Raw genomic sequence first — 18863 nt, 5'->3', positions numbered from 1 at the left:
TCTCTGATGAAACTGAAAGCTCCTGGAGGGGAAAGGCTCTACCCCACAGTCTGTGGCACATGACAGATAGTGAGCACTCATTAAATGGTTACTGAATAAATGAATTAATGCTTACTGCTTTCTAGAAGGCACATGCAGGCAAGTCAGGAGTCTGGTCTTCATAATGGCCAATTCTGTTCTACTTTTTTTTTCTTTTTTATTAATTTCTTTTCGGGGGGGTGGTATAGCTCAAGTGGTAGGGTGCATGCTGAGCATGCATGAGGTCCTGGGTTCAATCCCCAGTGCCTCCTCCAAGAATAAATAAGTAAACCTAATTACTTACCCCCACCTCTTTTTTTTTTTTTTTCCTGCTCTACTTCTTGAAAGTATCCTGCAGCCCTGGTATCAGGAGGCTGCCTTGGGCATGTGTGCTTGCCTCTGTAACAGGAAATAGCCTAAAGCATGAATGAGTCACTGCAAAATGACCTTGGTTTAACAGCATTACTGTTTATCACATGCCTATATGAGCCAGGTAATTTGCAAATATATCTCTAATCCTCACAACTATTCTGAGGAAACGGGGCTCTGAGACCCTGTGATGTGATTTATCCGACATCTCAAAGCTTTTAAGGGATTTCAAAGCTAGCACTGGAACCAAAGTCTCTGTGCCTCCAGAGCAGGTTGAGATGATCTAGAGTGACCTCCTGCCTCACTGGCTGGTAAGAGTGGAGTGTGCTTGCCTGGGGTCTACTCGAGGCTTCTTCCCTTGAATTTCCTAAATCTGCTGGATCAAAGGGGATCCAACTAACCTCTCCTGCACCAAGAAGGACCATTTTCCAGTGGTCATATGAGTATGTGAGCAGCTCCTCTCCTAGCTAGTTCCTTCAGATCCCAAGCCCATGTTCTTTGGACATCACCATGCTGATTCTCAGCTCCTGGAAAAACAACTGAAAGCTTGAGCCACACACTCCATGTGCTGTTGAAGGATCTTCCCTATAACATTGTTTATAACAAGAAATTATAAACGTGAATGCCTTTCAACAGCAGAGTGGCTAAATTATAGTACTAACATAAGATGGAGTGCCATACCACTGTGAGATGACAGAACATCTGTGTTGTTAAAGAGAAATGGCAACATACATATGTACCTACATACATGTTTGCACAGGCAAAATTCACTGAAGGACATGTATTCATTAAACAAACATTTGTTAAGCATTTTAAGGTATCCAGGACACTTACAAACCAGGGATACTATGAGGAGTGGGTCTGAGGGAAAAATAGTAATTTGTACTTTTTGGTAAGGTTCTGTACTTTTTAATTTTTTTTAAACACGAGCATTACTTAGTATAAACTCAGGATAAACAGAAGTTTGAGAAAACAAGTAGAAATACCCAACAGGTACTTGAAAAGGGATAGGGCTACATGGAACTTACAAATAACTTAAAATTTTTCTCTACAGTTTTATAAATGAGGATGGCAGTAGGCGCATCCTACTTCCAGTGCAGGTGGGAACTTACTCTAAAACCAGAAAAACTGGGGCTGATGATAAACCGAATACTGCTTAACTTATGCGGCCCAGGTTTTCCTATCATGCGATTTGGAGAAGTGTTATTGTAGACGGTGTGAAATTGAAGCAGCGGGAGCTGCTGCTGTGGGTCTCCGGGGTACATCTTACACACGGGACCATTCATCTTCCAGGCTCAGTCTCAAGTTGGACGAAACTTTGAATCTGGACCCACCCTCCCCGTTTTACCAAGGGGGCAATTCAGGCTCCAAGAGGTCACAGGGCTAGGATGTGACTCCGACCCAGAGCTGACCTCAAAAGCCACATTCCTAACACGCTACACTCCGGCAACGACTCCTGGCCAGTAAACCTTGGCAGCCTCCAGCCGCCTAGGCCCGGGACACAGTTAGGGGGCCAAAGCCAGCACCCTGGAGGCGGTGTCCCTGCAGAAACGGCCCCAGGCCCCAGGCCCCAGACGCAAGAAAACCGGGAGCTCAGCGTAAGCCCCGCCCCCACGGTCACTGCGAGCCTGTCCTTCTCTCTCCGCAGCGCTTGCGGGTCTGGAGGATATGGGAGCGAGTCCGTTCCGAACCACGGCCGGGCTTTTCGCATTCTCGGCTTCCAGTCAGGCCTCGAGCGCAGCTCAGCTCTCCCAGCTCCCAGTCGCAGACCGCAGCAGTACGGCTCCGCGAGGAAATATGGGAAAGGCGGGCCTGCGCCCACGGGGCTCTGCCAGGGCGCATGCACCCTACGCGAGCGCGGAGAGGGCGCGGCTGGCCTTGGCCGCGGCTGCGCAGAGGCGGTGCCAGGCGCTGCGCCTGCGCAGTGGTGGGGCGGGGCGGGAAGGAGAGAGGCGGCGGCAGCGGCGGCGGCTGCTGAAGAGGAGGAGGAGGAGGAGGAGGAGGGGGAGCGGAGGGAGGTGTTTCTGTCAGTTCCGGCTGTTTGTTCGGGAAGTGGATCCGCCGCTGCCCGAGCAGCCCGGAGGGAGCTGCGGATCGCGAGGCCAGCACCGACCCCGCCCGCCCGCGCGCGCCTCCCCCGCCCGCCATGGCCCGGGACTACGACCACCTCTTCAAGCTGCTCATCATCGGCGACAGCGGTGAGGGCCGCGGCGGCCGGAGGCGGCGTGGGCCCTGCCGGGCGCGGCCCGCAGGGGCCTCGGGGCGGGCAGGCGGGCGGGGAGGTGCCGGCCCGCGCGGGGCGGGCGGGGCTGCGGCCGGCCGGCGGCCGCAGGGGCGCGCGGAGGGGCTCCGGGCTGCTCCGAGGTGAGGCTGGGGCGCCCGGCTGCGGAGCTGAGGGGCCGGGCTCGCGGGTGTTCGGGGCTCTGGGCTGGGCGCCCGGTCCTCTCGCCGCGCCGGCCCCTGCCTCACGTGTGACCTTGGTCAAGTCGCGCGATCTCTGGAGTTGAACGGACCGGGGTTCGAGTCCCAGGGCTACCAGCTTCCTCACTCTGACCTTGGGCAAGTTGTTTCGCCTTTCCGAGCCTCAATTCCTTCATCTGAGAAGTGGGGTCTTGCCTCTCTGGGTAGTGTGAGTACTGAATGAGATAAAGCTGGGGAAAAGTGCTTAGCATCCTACCTGCCGGAGTGAGCTCTCGGTAGGTGTTAGATATTGATGTGATTATCAGCAGCCTTTGTAAGCTTCAGTTTCTTCCTCTGTGAAATGGGGATGTTTCCAGAACCTGCCTCATGGGATTCCTGTGAGGTTGAAATGAGGTGAGACAGGTAAAGCACTTCGTGCAGGGCCTGGCACATTCCTGCTGAATTATTGTCTCTGTGTGGTTCCGTTTGCTCATCTGTAAAATGGACTAGTAATAGGATCTGCCTCAGTGGGCTGATCGAGTGTTCAGTGTGGTAAAGCGCTCACACACATACACATGGTTCAGCACAGTGCCTGGCACACCATGCGTGCTCAGTTTGTGTTGGCTGTTATATACTGTACACTAGATGGCTGTTGGAGGTGGGTCAGCCAACATTACAAAAGTGCTTTGACTGTTTATACACTTGTGGAGAGCTCCTAGCTCAGTGCACTGCGCCCTCTCCAGTGCCTGTTGCAGTGCCTGGCACCCAGTAGGTGCCTCATATATACATATTTGTTGAATGAATGAATATCAGGTGTGCTCAGAAAAGATAGGCTGGTTTCTGAGAAAGAGGTGGAGGGTTTTAAAGGTGTTTGGAGTGTGGCAGGTAAGCAGGTTTATGGGGTGACCAGGAGGTCAGGGAGGCAGGCCCCAGGAGGTTTATAGGAGCATAGATGAGGTACTACAATTTTATGATGGGGAAGGAGGCTTGGGAACGTGCCAGGTTTATAGACCAGACCTGAGTTGAGTGTGGGCAAGGGGATCATGTGACTGAAGTCAGAGGCCAAGTTGGTGGTAGAGCCATGGGTTGTTAAGGAAAGAAGGGACCAAATCAAAGGGATTGAAAGACTGCTGTGGGAGTGTTGGGTGACAGTGTCGTAGCTGGGCCAGGGAAGTGGATGGCTTTTGGTCTCACCTTGGAGCTGGATTGGGACCTGGCTGGTGGTTTGGATCAGGTGGAGGAGGTTAAGATTCTGTGGTTACTGGTGGAAGGGAGAAAAGTTAGAGGCTAACTAGGGAGATGAAGAATAGCTGTGACTAGGGGAGGAGTTGAAAAGGTGGAGGGCAGATTTGTTGTGGTTTGAATGAAGGAAAACCAGAGAAGCTGTGTAGCCTTGCTCTTGGAGATGGCCTCTGGCATTCCATTGGGTGCTGAAGCTTATGCTTTTACAGAATTTGATTTCAGCCCTCACCTTGGTTCTGAGGGGCTGGCACCAGGGTGATTTCTGTACTTTTGGAGTTAAAGTCAGGCCACCATGGTCAGGGTCCTTATCCCTCTGCAAGACATCTGGGGCCTGTGTGTTGATATCCAAAAATGAAAAGCATAAATTCAGCAAGAAGATGAAGAAGATGTAGCTTGTTGGCTTTTCTCCCCCATGAAACCCTGGGGATGGCTTTGGCCCTCTTTCTCACTGTACGTTTTGCACGGTGTATTGATTTTTCACTCAAAAGTCAGGTGTGGGAGAAGACTTGGTGGGTCAAGATTTATGTGGTCCAGCTCCTGGTTCAGCCTGAGCATGCAGGACTACATGGTGTAGAGGAGATGGATGCTTTGCAGTTGAATTTCTCCTGACAGTGAGCTGATAGTCAGAGTTGAATGCTTATGAGGCTTGGAGATGGTAGTCATGGAAGTTCAAACTAAGCTTTGGCAACTGAGCAAGGAGACTAGAATCACACCCTCCCCTGAACTTGGCTCCTTATGTGATGCTTCCTTAAGGTTTATCAAATGACTTCACAGTCTCTCATCCTTTTCTCACCCATTGCCTGTGTGGTTTGTCAAATAAGGAAACTAAGGCTCAGAGGAGCTGACTAACTTGCCTCAAGTCCCATAGCTCGTCAGAGGCAGAGCCAGGAGCTAACGCACATCGATGCTGTGTGAGCAGCTGGTTTGGCCTGGCAAACAGCAAGCCCTCAATGAATGTTAGTTTCTTTCTTTCTAAGTCTAGAGCTCTTTTTCCCACTCTGCCACATTGTACATGCTTCTGGATTACCTTCCCTCAGCTTTTGCAGCTCCTTATGCCTAAGCTTGTCCACTTTCTCTTATGCTCTTTTGACATTGGGTCTGATTAGTATCAGCATTTTGTCTGATCCCCAGGTCCAGCCATCCTCGTTCTTAGAGCCTGGAGCCTGCAGTGACCGTTAGAGATCTAGTTAAGGCCTTTGACTTTACAGATGAGTGAACTGAGGCTCAGAGAGAGGAGTGACTTGTCTGAGGTTATACAGTGAACAAGTTGCTCAGCCAGGATTAAAATTGAGAACACTTTACTCAAAGGTCTAAGGGTCTTGAACAATCTAGAACTGAAGCAAAGAGGAGTGAGGGAACTAGAGCCCAAAGGAGGAGCAGGCCTGAAGGTGTGGACTTTTGTGGAAGGTTTTAAGGACCAGAGCACGTGTGTAGGCCAAGAGGCCGAAAGCTGGGGAGACTGGTGATGACTGAGAGTGGTGGCCAAGGTTTTTGCAGAATAGATCTGTCTCCCGGCTACCAAGGGATATCGAGTTCCGGGGCCTGTGCTCCCTGCAGGGTGACGGTGATGGGGCCGGACCAGTTGGCTTTCATGCTCGAGACGGCCCTCGGGAAGCCGTTGACTTCAGCTGTGGTGAAGGCAGACTGGTACCCATCACTTCCTCCCTTAGGCCGGTGCTGCGGAGTGGGTGGTTGTGGCATGTGTTCCCAAGGAGGCCTCTTCAGGGATATTTAGGAGACAGCCTTTCTCAGGGTGGGTTTCCCTTCCTTTCAGAGAGAAGAGTAAGGCCGGCAGAGGTGGGTGTCAGGCCCGAAGCAGCGGTTGGCGTGGTGACTGTAGTGGTTTTGAGAGCTCTGCAGAGGAGCATGGGTGAACGAAGGCGATCCCGAGGGGCCGAGCTGGGGGCATGCTGCTTCCCTGCTTCATGCAGAGAGGGTACCATCCTTCCTCAGACACACGGGAGTCAGATATATTTTAAGTTGAAAAAAAGGATTCTGCTGCCCCCCAGAAGTTTGAACACTGCTGCTGGAGCTCCTGTTGCTGCTGCATTCGCAGCATTAGGTGGCATGGCTGCCTGCGATCAGCATTGGTTTAGTCATAAATTCACTAAACAGTGTTTTGTTGGCGCCTACTGAGTGCTGGGCCCAGCTTCCAGCACCGCGAACGTGCAGGGCAAGCAGAGCAAGACTCCTTCCTGGAGGAACTCACAGCCCAGTGGCCCAGACACAAGGTTTTCGCTGAGTAAGCGGACCCAGGAGGCTCCAGGAGGAAGCAAGGAACCAACGGGGCCGATGGGATGTTGGCGTTGGGCAGAGTGCCGTGAGGGACCAGCCCAGGACCGGGGCTCTCCTTGGGCTCGGCAGGAAGCCTCACAGGGGCAGCAAGGAGGAAGTGGCCCCGAGTGCGGCAGCAGGCAGGGGCTGGGTGGTGGGGCCCTGGCTGCCGCACCTGTCTGCTCAGAGCTGCACCCGGCCTGCCTTCGGGACAGTCCAACCCAGGTTCACTCCATGAAACAAGTTCTTCTGGGCATCGTGGGCGACTTGCCCACTTGGAGACGTCCCCAGAGGTCATCAGAGAGCACCTCAGGGTCAGCTGGGGATGGGGTAGATGCAGCGCCCTCTGAGGATCTGGTGAACGTAGGCTCCTCCCCACAGACCTGCACATGGACTTAAAATGGGCTCTTAGCTGGTGGTGGTGGGATGATGTCTGATACCCTGGGTTAAGATCTCATGGTGAGCTAACAATCTGACGGGAGAGAGATGCAGGGGCCCTTCAGGTCTTTGTGTTCCATGTCCTAAAGCGGACGCAAGAAGGCCACCCAAGCAGCACGTATTGGCAGGAACTTTTGAGCTCCAGGGTGGACAGCCCTGGATTCAGATCCGCTCCTGCTCCTGCTCCTGCTGAGGTCCCTAGGCCAGCTTCTTGAAGCCTCAGGTGCCTCATCTTAAGAGGTGCAGTTGAAACTGCAGGAGCATCAAAGTGCCAGCCACACTCAGTGCTCAGTGCGTAGTGCTTTCCTTCTGTGCTTGGTTGACCCAGCTGGCCTTGGGGGTAGCGGGGCGGGGACGGGAGGACACAGGGCACAGGACAGGTGCACCTGAAGGCTAAAGCTGCTGTGTGTTGAAGTACAGGGAAACCAAGCTTACGAGGGTCTGCCTGTTCTTGGAACGAGGAGGCTTTGATAAGTGAAATGGTCTGAGCACCGTGAGCTGAGGGGTCTCGGGCAGATGCCCCCTCCTCATCCAGCCGGGAATGGCATCAGCCTGGGTAGGTGACCGACAGTCGGTTCGAGTTGTCTGGGCCTCACATTCCTTGCCTACAGAATAGCCCCGAGGGTCCCCAGGGTTCTGTGCGGCCGTGCAGGCCCTCGTCTCTCACCGCACACAAGCGGACATTGCACACATACTGTGTGTTTTCTGGGGACCACATTCTACACACACTCTGGGGCCAGTGTCACTTGATGGGTCTCCCTGCTCTATTTCTGTCGTCGGGGCTGTTGCTCGGGCGGGGGCCAGGCTGGTCCTCCTCATGGGTGGGCAAGTGTCCCTTTCTCGTCTCTCCCTGGGGAGTCTGGGGCAGCTTGTCTTACACGAGATGGAGGGAGAGGTCAGAGGTGAGGGGGAGACACGTGAGCTGTTGGGGAGAGAACAAGCAGCGCTGGGGACGAGACGGTGCTGCCGCGCTTCTGCAGAGTTAGGAAGAGGGATCGGGGCTGGAGCGGGAACGAGGCCCCTCTCACCTCCTGCCTTCTCCCCTGCAGGTGTGGGCAAGAGCAGCTTACTGTTACGTTTTGCAGACAACACTTTCTCAGGTGAGTTTGCCCCTGGGGTGCTGCTGGGTGTTTCGGTTTTGAAATCCCTTCCCCTGGCGCCAGAGCACCGTGGCCTCTGCCTAAGTCAGGAAACGTCCTCATTCTGATTTTGTTTACAAGACAGGGATGGGGGAGGACGGGGTGTTGGTTAGAAGTCTCTTGTGGTGGGTCTTCATCTATCTTGTGCAAAAAAACCCTTTTACAGGCCCATCCTCTTTCTATTCAGGGTGTTTTTTTTGTGCCTCAACATTTAAAAAAGAAAGAAAAATTACAAGTGATAACATGCCTATATGAAGTGTCAAACAGGAGGACACAACAGAGTGAGAAAAAGCTGTTTCTTCCCCTGACGGCCGCTTGCCTTCCCCTCAGCATAGCGGGACCATCCTTCCACGTCTCCATGCGGAGCTGTGGTCCTTCTGAGCGGCTGGGCAGGGACGCAGGGGCGCACGGGGTCCATTAGCAGTGCTCCTGATGTGCGCGTGCCTCCTGGCTGCCTCTGTTTTAAGTGATGCTGCATTTCTTGGGACGCATTTCTTGAATGTATGTTTATTCTTGTGCAGAAGTGGAGTTACTAGGTCGGGGCCGTGTGCATTTAAGGTTTTCACAGGTACTGCCAACTCGCCCTGCACAGAAGCTGTGCCGAGCTGACGGACAGTCCCACTGGAGTCACGAGTGCCCCTTGTCAGTGCTGGGTCTTAGTGGTCTTCATTTCTGCTTAGCTGAAGGGCAAAAAATGCTGTCTCATTCAGAGTTGTGTTTCCCTGGTCACTGGTGAAGCGGGATATGTTTTTGTTGGTCAAGTACATCAGGTGCAGGGCAGAGGCTTCCGGCTGGCTTGGCCTCCCTGACCCAGGGCTGAAGCGGGCCGGTCTGAGAGGATTCCCTGTGCTGCGGCCGAGCCTCACTGGGAAGTGGGCAGTGATTACATGGCGGATGCCTCTCTCGGGGGAGAGGTGGGTTTCTCCCGACAGTAGCCCTGTACCACCCCGGTGGTGTGATGTTGGAAAGAGTTGTCTTCTCTGCATAACCGAGGGTCCACTCGTCTGTAAGATGGGACTGATCGTCACCCTTCCCACATAGGGGAATTACCTGAGATTTCGTAGGTCGTGGTGCCTGGGACTGAGTAATCTCCCAGTAAACACCGGCGGTGTGTTGTTGCTGTTGTCTCCTGTTCAAAGATGGTAGCTAGTGGGCACTTCTCGTCATCGAACGGCATCCCCCTTCCTCCTGGTGTCCCTCTGACTCCCCTCCTGTCAGCTCGCAACCCTCACAGGGTTCTCTTTTGCAGCCTCGCTCCTCCTTCCCATTTCTACTACCAGTATCTCAGTTCTGACTGTCGTTGGGTCTAGCCTGAAGCGTTACAGCGGCTCCCACCCCATCCCATACCAGACTGCTGAATCCATCTTGCTAATACTTGTCTCTGATAGGGTCTCCTCTTGTTTACAAACCTCAGCGGTCTTCACTTACACATGAGAAGAATTTATAGCAAGGTTTCTCCACTTCAGCACCATCGACACCCTGGACCCTGTAATTCTTTGTTGTGGGGGCTGTTCTGTGCATTGAAGGCTGCTGAACAGTGTCCCTGGGCTCCACCCACTAAATGCCAGCAGCCTTCTCCCGCCCAGTTGTGACAACCAAAAATGTCCCCAGACATTGCCAAGCATCCTCTGTGGGGACACAGCCATCCCCTGGTGAAAGCACTGGTGTTCATCAACTACCATCACCTACCTTTCCGACTTCCTTTCCCCTGTTGCTTGTTCATTCTTTCATTTTTTTCACCAGCTCTCCCTCACTTACTCGCTCATTGAGCCGTCAGCTGTGTATCGGGTGCCTGCAGCTCTAGGTGCTGGGCTGCACTCCTTGGCGTCATCCAGTCCCTGCAGAGAGGGCCACCTGCCGTCTTGATCTCTGAATGGATTCTCTCCCTGCTTCTGCCTCAGCTCTTTTCCTCTGGGTGGGATGTCCTGCCCCCACTGATCTCAACCTTTGAAATCATACCTGTTCTCTCACGCCAGGCCCAAATGTGACTTTCGCCCCAGAGCCTTCCCTGACCTCCACCCCGCTTTGGACTTTGACCTTTCCTATCCACTTTCCACACTTCGCACAGTCAGTTGTGTGTGTGTGTGTGTGTCTTGTGTGCATGCTGGGTCACACTGTGAGCTCCCAGTGGAGTGAGAGCATGTGCTCTTCTTCACATTCGGGCCTTTGAAAGCCTGAGCAGGGCTGTTCTGTCGCCAGAAATTCTCTTCAGCTCCATCTTTCACACAGATGCCCCAAGAGAGCTATTTACAATGCAGCTCATGCTCGGATTAAAACCCTTCAGTGCCTCCCTGCCACACACAAGAGGACGTCCAGGCTCTTGAAAATGGCACAGAGGCCCCGAGAGCTGGCCTCTCCACCTGCCTCCCTCTGTGTTCTTGACCTCACATGACCGCGCCCCTCTACTGCTATTTTTGCCACTGTCTCCTCTGCCTGGAGTAGTGTTTTTCAAATTGCAGGTCATGACTTGTTTGTGTTTTAGGAAGTTAATTTTGTGGGTCATTTAAAATGTTTGGAATAGAATAGGAAAGAGAAACCAGAGTACATCCTCATCTCCTGCCACCCCCAGGCCCCAGCGCACATGTCCGTGTCCCAGCCACTCTAATTAAAGGAGCATTGTCCTCCCCCTCCCCTGTCATGTCCCCTGTTTTATTTCCTTTGTGGCAGGCATAACTCTTGAAATTGTCTTCTTTATCACTTTTTTTCATTATATCCTGTCTGTTGCCCTCACCTTGACTGTGGGTTCCTCCAAGAGGGGACCTTGTCTTTTTTGTTCAGGGCTGTGTCCCCTGAGCACATAGAGCTCCCACCCCCATTCTTTCCAACAGCACACCACCAGGGTAGTGCAGGGCTGCTGTCGGGAGAAACCCACCTCTGCCCCGAGTGAGTGGGGCGGGATGGTGGGGACCGGTTAGGACGCAGTCTAACCAAGGCGGCCTGTGGGACTGGCTAACGTGCATGTGTGTGCAGGCAGTTACATCACCACAATCGGAGTGGATTTCAAGATTCGGACTGTGGAGATCAACGGGGAGAAAGTGAAGCTGCAGATCTGGGACACAGCTGGGCAGGAGCGCTTCCGCACCATCACCTCCACGTGAGTCAGGCTGCCCCGCTCCCGCTCGGACCCCTTGCCACCAACATTCAGACACAGTTGAGCCACTAGTGCCGGGTTGTGGTAGAAATGGCCCTGGGGCAGCTTCGCAGGCGTCAGGAGGTGAGCTCCTTGCAGCTGCAGTGGGTGGCTTCAAGCAGAGCCCTTCTTCTTCCTGAAGATGCGAGAGGAGGAGGGGTGGGGCCTGCCAAGGTGGGAGGTGGCCGAGCACCTGGCTCTGGGGGCTGGCTGGATGGTGCACGTCAGTCCGCTGACCCCCTGGCCTTCGGTTCCTTTGCCTGTAAAATGGGGGTGCTGTTGGCTTTGCCAGATGGTCAAACACTTAGTGACAGTTACTCTTGTTAGGTGTCGGCTGTGACAGCTGGGGTCAGCCCTGCAGGCTCCTGTCACCACCCTGACTTCTTGGAGGGGGCTTCTCTCTGTTGGGAGGCCAGGAAGGAGCACTGGTACGTAGGAGGCCATTGGGCGACCCCTCCTCTGCCTCCCCAAAGCTCTTTGCTGGGAACTTGGCTCACCCCGCCGGTTACCCTCCTTTGCTGCTGTGGCACATTGTGGTTCTTAGCTGCAACTAAGGAGGAAAACCGGGTTGGAGCTCCAGACAGCAGGGGTCTTGTGGACAGGCAGTTGGTTCTTGGGCTCTTAGTAGAACAGGTTCCAGGAAAGAGCAGGGCTTTGAAGACAGACAGTTCAGAATTTACATTTCTGCTGTACTGTGTGACCTTGGGCAAGTTGCCTAAGCTCTCTGTGCTTCAGTTTCCCAGTGGGCTTGTCTTGGGATTTGCTTTGATGCCTAGTCCTGTGTGCGTGGGCTTCACACAGATGATCCCATTGCGCTCCCTGCAATAGATGCTCTCATCATCCCTGTTTTACGGATGAGGGAGCTTCCCGGAGTGGTCCTATTCCCTATGAGGGGCAGTGAGCGCCTGGGCTCCGCTCCGGAGTGTGTGCAGGGCAGGAGCCGGTGCCTGGCCTGGAGCAGTTGTTTCTTCCGTTGGCCACTCCTTTGCCTCCCCCAGCAGTGCCTGGATGAATGGGGTACTTGGGAAGGTGTGAGTAAGTTCCCCGCCAGACACCCCTCTCCTCCCTGCAGCGTGGAAACAGGGCAGACCCAGACTGCCTGCTCATCCAGGGGCCCCTCAGGATCTCCTGAGGGGGTGGGAAGTGTCAGGTGAAGAGCCCCAGGGTGGTGGCTAGGAGTGTGGGAGAGCTCCCAGGGGGATAAGGGATAGGCCACTGGGTGGGACAGCCCTGTAGTGAGCACATGTCCCTGAGACCCTGGGGGTCCCCATTCTGGGGGGCTGCCCTGGACAGCTCTCTGCAGCTATTTCCTGATGAGCTGCCTAAGCCCCATTGTGTCTTGGCTGCTGCCGGTGATGCCTCAGCTAAGGAGGACAGCTGGGGTCAGAGGCTCCCTGGAGTGGATGGACTTCATGAGCTTCCGGCGGCCAAACATCTAGGCCCGAACAAGACCAAGATGTCTTGTCGGGGTCGGGAGGTCTGAGCACTGACCCCAGATGTCCTTACTCTGGGCTGGGACTGTCGCTAAGGACATTAAAATGTGTGTCATTTCATTTAGTGCTGATAAAGGGTCCTGTGATTATCTCCATTTAACAGATGAGAAAACTGAGGCCCAGAGAAGGTGAAGTGACTTTGGTTGGTCAGTTAGGAGTTGAATTGAGGTCCATCTCTTGCCTTTAACTGGTCCACAGCCCTGCTCACTGCCGGCCCCCAGGCCTGCGCTGAGGCAGATGGCAGATGCTCTGGTGCCTCCTGTGGGTGAAAAGCAGTCAGGGAATCAGGGCAGCGGAGAGCACTGGGCCTGTGGCCACAAGAAATGCTTCGTGCAGGGCAGTGGGGCTTGGGGAGCCTGGGCCCTCTGGTGGAGGAGCGTGGCCCTGCCTGCCCCAGAAGAGGGGAGACTGCCTTCATCACCCCCGGCTGTTTGTTTCAGGGTTGCTGTCCTGCCAGCCTGGGGGCTGAGGGAAGGAGTCTGGGTGCAACAGTGTGGCCTTTTCTGATTCAGGGCATTAAGAGAGAAGCTGAAACTGTAGCCTGAGGAGGACACCCTGTTGTCGCCCTCACTGTTTCTTGTCTCACGGTGATGGGTTTGCGGACCCTCGCGGTGCAGCTGGTGGGGCGGGGAGAGCGACAAGGACGGGAAGCCCTGGGGTCTGCCCGGTCCAGGACTTCCGGCCGTCACCCCAGCAGCCTTGTGTCCTCACTGGTGCCATGGTGACCCTCCTGTGTGCTCAGTGAGGTCAGGGGTACGACACGCTGGCAGAACCGATTTGTGGGCTGCGGACGTGATAACTGAGGGCAGAGGTGGTAGGAAGCCCGGCGCACGGTGCCCTCCTTGCCGAGCCCCGGACTAGCTCTGTCTCTCAGGTAAAGCTCTCTGGCCGGGGCCCCAGAGAAGCCAGAGCTCCCCAGGGAGCAGTGGGGCTTGTGCTGGGGCCGCAGCCGTAGGCATTTTCTGTAGTCTTTGGCAAAGAGGGTTGGGAAACACAGTCTGCTGCTCAGGTCCTCTGCTGGCTGGGGACGATCGTCTGTCCCCCGGGTCATGGCATGGTTCCCCCTGCTTCCCAGCATGCTCGCCTGCACCTGCTCAGGTGGACATCCACCAAGTGGAACCCGGTGATGACCTGGCGCTCTGGGGGTAGGGGCAAGGGTGGGGCCTGGACGGCCTGATGGCTTGGGCTCCCTGAGGTGGATGCTGCGCCCCCAGGAATGCAGAGCTGCAGGCAGGATGAAGCCCCTGGGGACGTCAGTAGGTGTGTGGGGTGGAGAGCTGGGATCGGGGCACAGGGTGGGCGCTTGCTTGCCACCTTGGTGGCCCGCTCAGGGAAGCTACCGTCCCTGCTGCCTCATGAGCTGTTGCTTGGTTTTTTCCACCTGTGTCAGGGGCCCAGAGTGTCACTGAAGAAATATTGATAATAAGGAGCTGGCCTTTGTGAACACATGTTATCTCCTCAGTCCTCATAACCACCCTGAGAGTTAAGGACTGCTACCCCCGTTTCACAGTTGAGGAAACTGAGGCGTGAAGGTGCATGCAGTACCCTTCCTAGGGCTCCACAGCCTTTCGGAGATGGAGCCCTTTTGACCTCTGCCCTGTGATTGGGCCTAGAGTCATGGGAGCGCCGATGGGCAGGCAGAGCAGAGCCGAGCTGCACCCGCCAGCCCGGCCGGCTCCAGGCCCATGCAGCTGCTGGTGCCTCAGAACCACCAGCGGGAGGGGCTGCTCTCCCACGGGCTCGGGCCGGGCTTCCAGCCCGGTAAGCCCCGGGCAGGCAGGGGTGCTTAGGGCGGGGCCCGGAGGAAGCAGCCTGTGCACCTGTGAGCGCGGCCTCTTGCGGGCAGGGGTTCTTGCCCTCTGTTCTCAGAGGCCCCTGGTGAGTGATAATCTCTGCAGTGCTGGGTGGCGGCGCAGTGTCAGGGCAGGGGTGTCACCTGGCCACTGGGTTGGTGAAAGCTGTCAAGGCCAATGCAAGGCCCTGTGCTCCTCTTCCTCCTGGGTTTGATGTCCTCCATCTGTCCTCTATAACCATGTGAGTAAAGGGCGATACAGTGTCTGGAGAGGAATGTTCACACCGCCCTGCCTTGCAGACCTTCCAGCCGACCTCAGACCACAGGGTCTGTGAATTTGGAGGTGCCCAGTTGCCCAGGTGGTTTCCGTGCCCTCCCAGCCCCCGGCCTGGATGGGCCTGGAGTGGGAGTGGCAGGAGGGGTGAATGCAGACCTTGACAGGCTTCACAAGTGGTGCATCTTCTTCTAATGACTTTTTACTAAGACAGATTTGAGGACAGTGATAATGGGTCAAATGCTCAAATTGCTTGAATTTTAAAAACAAAACCAGAACTTCAAAGATGCTTCAAGCCAGTGGCAGACTCTGAACGACCCGGCTGGCCACCACAGGGCCGAGCACCCCCTACTTACCATGCCGGGGGGTGAGCGTGAGCAGCAGTGCTGCCAGGCGTCCCTCCTGCTGGTTGGGGCAGGGTCCCAGCATGTCCAGCTGAGGCCAGAGGGAGAGTAGACCTCAGGAGTCTCGGGGGAACATTCGCTCCCTGGCCGTTTCCCCAGGCGTGTGGATGTAGGTAGGCGGGTTCTGCAAAGGGGCTACTCTTGTTTAGACAGAAGCTCTGACACAGACCCTGGCCCTGCAGGTATTACCGGGGGACCCACGGGGTAATCGTGGTTTATGACGTCACCAGTGCCGAGTCATTTGTCAACGTCAAGCGGTGGCTTCACGAAATTAACCAGAACTGTGATGATGTATGCCGGATACTAGGTGAGGCCGGACCCAGCAGGGTAGGGACAGTGGGATGGAGGGTGGTGGGCATCGTGTGGGGCTGGGCTGACTCTGCTTTGCCTTGAAGTGGGGAATAAGAATGACGACCCCGAGCGGAAGGTGGTGGAGACAGAAGACGCCTACAAGTTCGCCGGGCAGATGGGGATCCAGTTATTTGAGACCAGCGCCAAGGAGAATGTCAACGTGGAGGAGGTGAGGCCTGTGCCGGAGCCGGGGGCGTGAGCGGGGCCCAGCTCTGCTCCACCACAGCCTCCTCGCCCCATGCTGGCCTGCCCAGGGTATCCAGGGGCAGACAGGAAACGTCGTGGTACTGCCATGTGCGGAGTGCCTACTGTGTGCGCGGGCATGGTGTGGCCCTCCACAGGCGTCTCCTCCTATCTCAGCAGTTCTGAGGTCACTTAGTCCCACATGTCACATGAGAAATGGAGGTTCCAGCTCGTGAGAGGCTGAGTAGCACTCAGACCTGCCCCACACCACAGCCATGCATGGTGTCCACCCAGTCCTCTGCCTCCCCGGCCCTCCCCGACACCACCACTGTCACCCCTTCATGCTCCTGGCTTTCCCTGGGGCCTTGGGCTCCTGCAGAGACCAGCGTGCTTTCTTGTGGCCTCCAGAGCTCAGGTGGGCATCCGGGTGAGCCCCCGAGGCTCCTGGGGATGTAATCCCCTGACTGGCTGGGCCTCTGGCCGGGGCATCCCCGTTTCACTGCTGCGGGGCTGCTAGAGAACACTTGAGAGTCTGTGGGAGAAAAGCCGGACCTTTTGGCACCAGCCCAGGCTGGCTGTGCTAGTGGCTTTGGGAGAGTCCTGCCCCTCTGGTGTGGAGGCCAGAGGCCCAGGAAAGCCGAATGCCCCTGCATTCTGGACACAGGCCTCCTGGCAGTGGGGAGCCCCAGCACCTCCGAGTCAGGCTAAAGTCAGGGTGGGCCTTTCCGCTTGTGGGCCTGTGGCAGGGCCCTGTGGTCTCTCTGGGCTCCACAGCTCCACTGTCCCCTGTGTAGACTGGGGTGGGGTGAGAGCCCTGCCTCCTGGGTTGTGAGGAAAGAGTGAAGCCAGTTATGTTACCTGTTTGATACCTTTCCTGGGAGTGGAGGAGAGGACCGTGGGGTGGCATCCCCAGGGTGTGTTGGGGTGGTCCGGGGAAGGTTTGTGCAGGTTGTGCAGCGAGGTGGCGTGGAACCGCCAGGCTCTGGGTGCTTCTGGTCCCTCACCAGAGCACGGGCACCTTTATTTGTGCTGTCCCAAGATTCCAGCTGAAGGAAAGGAGTTCTTTCTCCTTTAAGACTGGCAAATCTCCGAGAGATTGACATCCCCAAGACAGAGCTCAGAGGTCTTTGATGTATATCTCTTTTGACCTTTATAATTCACCACCTCCTTCTAGAAAGGGTTTGAGGATATACCTACAAACCACTCACGAGTAGAAGTAGAATGCTGGGCCGGGGAGGCGGCGGGGGGTGCCGAGCTGGCCGGCTGAGCTGGGGCCGCCGTGACTGGGCCTCCGCACTGGGCTGAGGCCCGCCCTGCCTCTTCCTTCTTCACAGATGTTCAACTGCATCACAGAGCTGGTCCTCCGAGCAAAGAAGGACAACTTAGCGAAACAGCAGCAGCAGCAACAGAACGATGTGGTGAAGCTCACGAAGAATAGTAAACGAAAGAAACGCTGCTGCTAATGCCCCAGCCCACTGCAGAGACTGCCCTGCGGCTGCTCCCCCGGCCCAGGCCGCCGGGCTCCTCTCCTCGGGGGACAGTCTCAGTTTCGTGCCGTTATTTAAAGAATTCTCTCCACGTTTTTGTACCGGGAGGCTCCATCGACACTTCCTCCCCTCCCTCCTCGAGTGCCAAGAAGGTGTCGGACGACCTGCCCTGCCCTTCTGGTGCCCCTGCCCCCGGCCAAGGCGCCTGGGCCCGGCGAGGACGCTGCCAGCCAAGTGGACTGATTAACCGGAGTTTGTACATAATGTATATGCTTTAACCAGCGCATCACCCTCGTCCTGCTCTGGCTTCTGCCTCCTTAATGCCAGCCTGCTGCGACACCCTCCGCCCCCCGCCCCATCTTACTGCCAGCAGCTTCCTGAGGAGACAGGATCGCGTTCTAGACACACGTTTTTTTGCCAACCTGGGCTGGTGGAGGGGCTCCGCGTGACTCGTTCTCTCCTGCAGGTTGTCGGCGGCTGTGCCTGGCACGGAGGGGCTCACCCCTGTCTGGGGCCTGTGCCGTCTGTTCCCAGCTCCTCTCCCTCCCCACCCCGTCCCCGTCACCACTCTGGCAGCTGGGGAAACCCGGCCTTGAGGTGGGCCTGGGGGTCCCCATCAAAGGCCCAGCCCTTCGGGTCCACAGAAGGAGTCACTCCTGCCCTTTGGCCAACAGATTTCTTGTCCTGACTTCTAGATGACTATGAGCTACACACCCAGGAGAGCTGTGGCGTCTAATTTATATACCAACCTGTTTCGGTTGCGACAGAAAGGTAGGGCTGTTTGTGCAGGGATGGGCTTGCAGGGGGACTCAGGAGCATTATTTTAACAGATAAAAAAAAAATGAAGCCAAATCAAATGAATTAAGTTCCTTATAATTTTTTTCTCTTCCTGAGGTTTGGTTGGCCCAGCGGTAAAAGCTGTGGCCTCCCCACTTTGGGTCCAGTGTTTTTAAAAAAAAAAAGCGAATGGCTGCCTGTCGTGGAGCTGGGCTCCTGGCTGAGCAGCTCTGGGTGGGAGAGGAGGGGCCTCCCGCTGAGTCCTGGGTCTCTGATGCAGCACCTGTAAGTGTGGGGAGTGGGCGCTGGGGCGGCTGGGCCGTGAGGATGAAGCCTCTGAGCTGGACGCAGGCAGCCTTGGATCGCTGACAGGACTGTTTCCGTACAAGGGTAGCATGAGGATTTCTTCATGGGTGGGAAGGAAGGCTGCTGGGTGGGGCTGGGAGCCTCCACCCACCCTGGTGCCCTAGAGGAACCAGGGTCCCCTGCATCTGATTACTGTCACCCCCACCCCCTCGGGACACTTCATTCACCTTCCCCTAAAAGGATCACGTAACCTGGGAATAATTTATTTCAACACCACGAGGTGTTTTATTAATTTCCTCTCCTACACGATTTTCCAGGTCAAGCCCTGATTGGACAATCACATCACAGATCTCACTGCAGATTTTCCATGTTAGTGTTGATGGATTTTTAATCAGTAAAAACTGGGGGTTTCTTCTGACCTGTCTCTCCACTTCCCCAAACTGCCAAAAAAGCCCATGGTTCTGTGTGACAGGCCTTCACTTTGGAGCTGCGGGATGAGGTGAGGGAGCTCTAGGCCTGGGAAGACGGTGCTGTGGGGGCCCCATCTGGTTGGGGGGCCGGGAGCCCCATGTGGTATTGGTCCTCAGGACCACCCTGGCGGGTCCTGTGGGGGATGTGCAGAGTTCAGGCTTCTGGGTGGGCTGTGTACTCAGCTCTGAGCACTCAGGTGACACTGGCGTGGCAGTGCTTGCAGATGACAGCAATAAGAGGAGGGGGTTCTGGAACCTTCCAGCCCAAGCTAGAAGTCACTGGCTTCTGGCAACTGGGAATCCAGACCGAGGTGGT

The 18863-nt window shown here is 55.8% G+C and overlaps 1 protein-coding gene and 1 pseudogene across 2 annotated transcripts; both read left to right on the top strand.

Annotated features, from left to right (window-relative positions):
• Window positions 1–2395: 2395 nt before the first annotated feature.
• RAB35 (RAB35, member RAS oncogene family) lies at window positions 2396–17855 on the top strand. 2 transcript variants are annotated; one of them, XM_072952914.1, is made up of 6 exons: window positions 2396–2585; window positions 7791–7841; window positions 10851–10974; window positions 15156–15280; window positions 15369–15493; window positions 16842–17855. In XM_072952914.1, exons 1-6 carry the CDS (start codon window positions 2534–2536, stop codon window positions 16968–16970), a joined length of 606 nt encoding a protein of 201 aa, XP_072809015.1. In that variant the 5' UTR covers window positions 2396–2533; the 3' UTR covers window positions 16971–17855. The 2 variants fall into 2 exon arrangements, with proteins under 2 accessions (XP_072809015.1, XP_072809016.1); XM_072952915.1 differs by lacking the exon at window positions 15369–15493 and having other exon boundaries at window positions 2401–2585.
• Window positions 16980–17855, top strand: LOC107033579 (uncharacterized; annotated as a pseudogene).
• Window positions 17856–18863: the final 1008 nt, after the last annotated feature.

Source organism: Vicugna pacos, chromosome 32, assembly GCF_048564905.1.
Source record: "Vicugna pacos chromosome 32, VicPac4, whole genome shotgun sequence".
NCBI classification, from domain to species: Eukaryota; Metazoa; Chordata; class Mammalia; order Artiodactyla; family Camelidae; genus Vicugna; species Vicugna pacos.
Note: the sequence above shows the minus strand (reverse complement) of the source record. Positions and strands in the feature narration are given on the sequence as shown.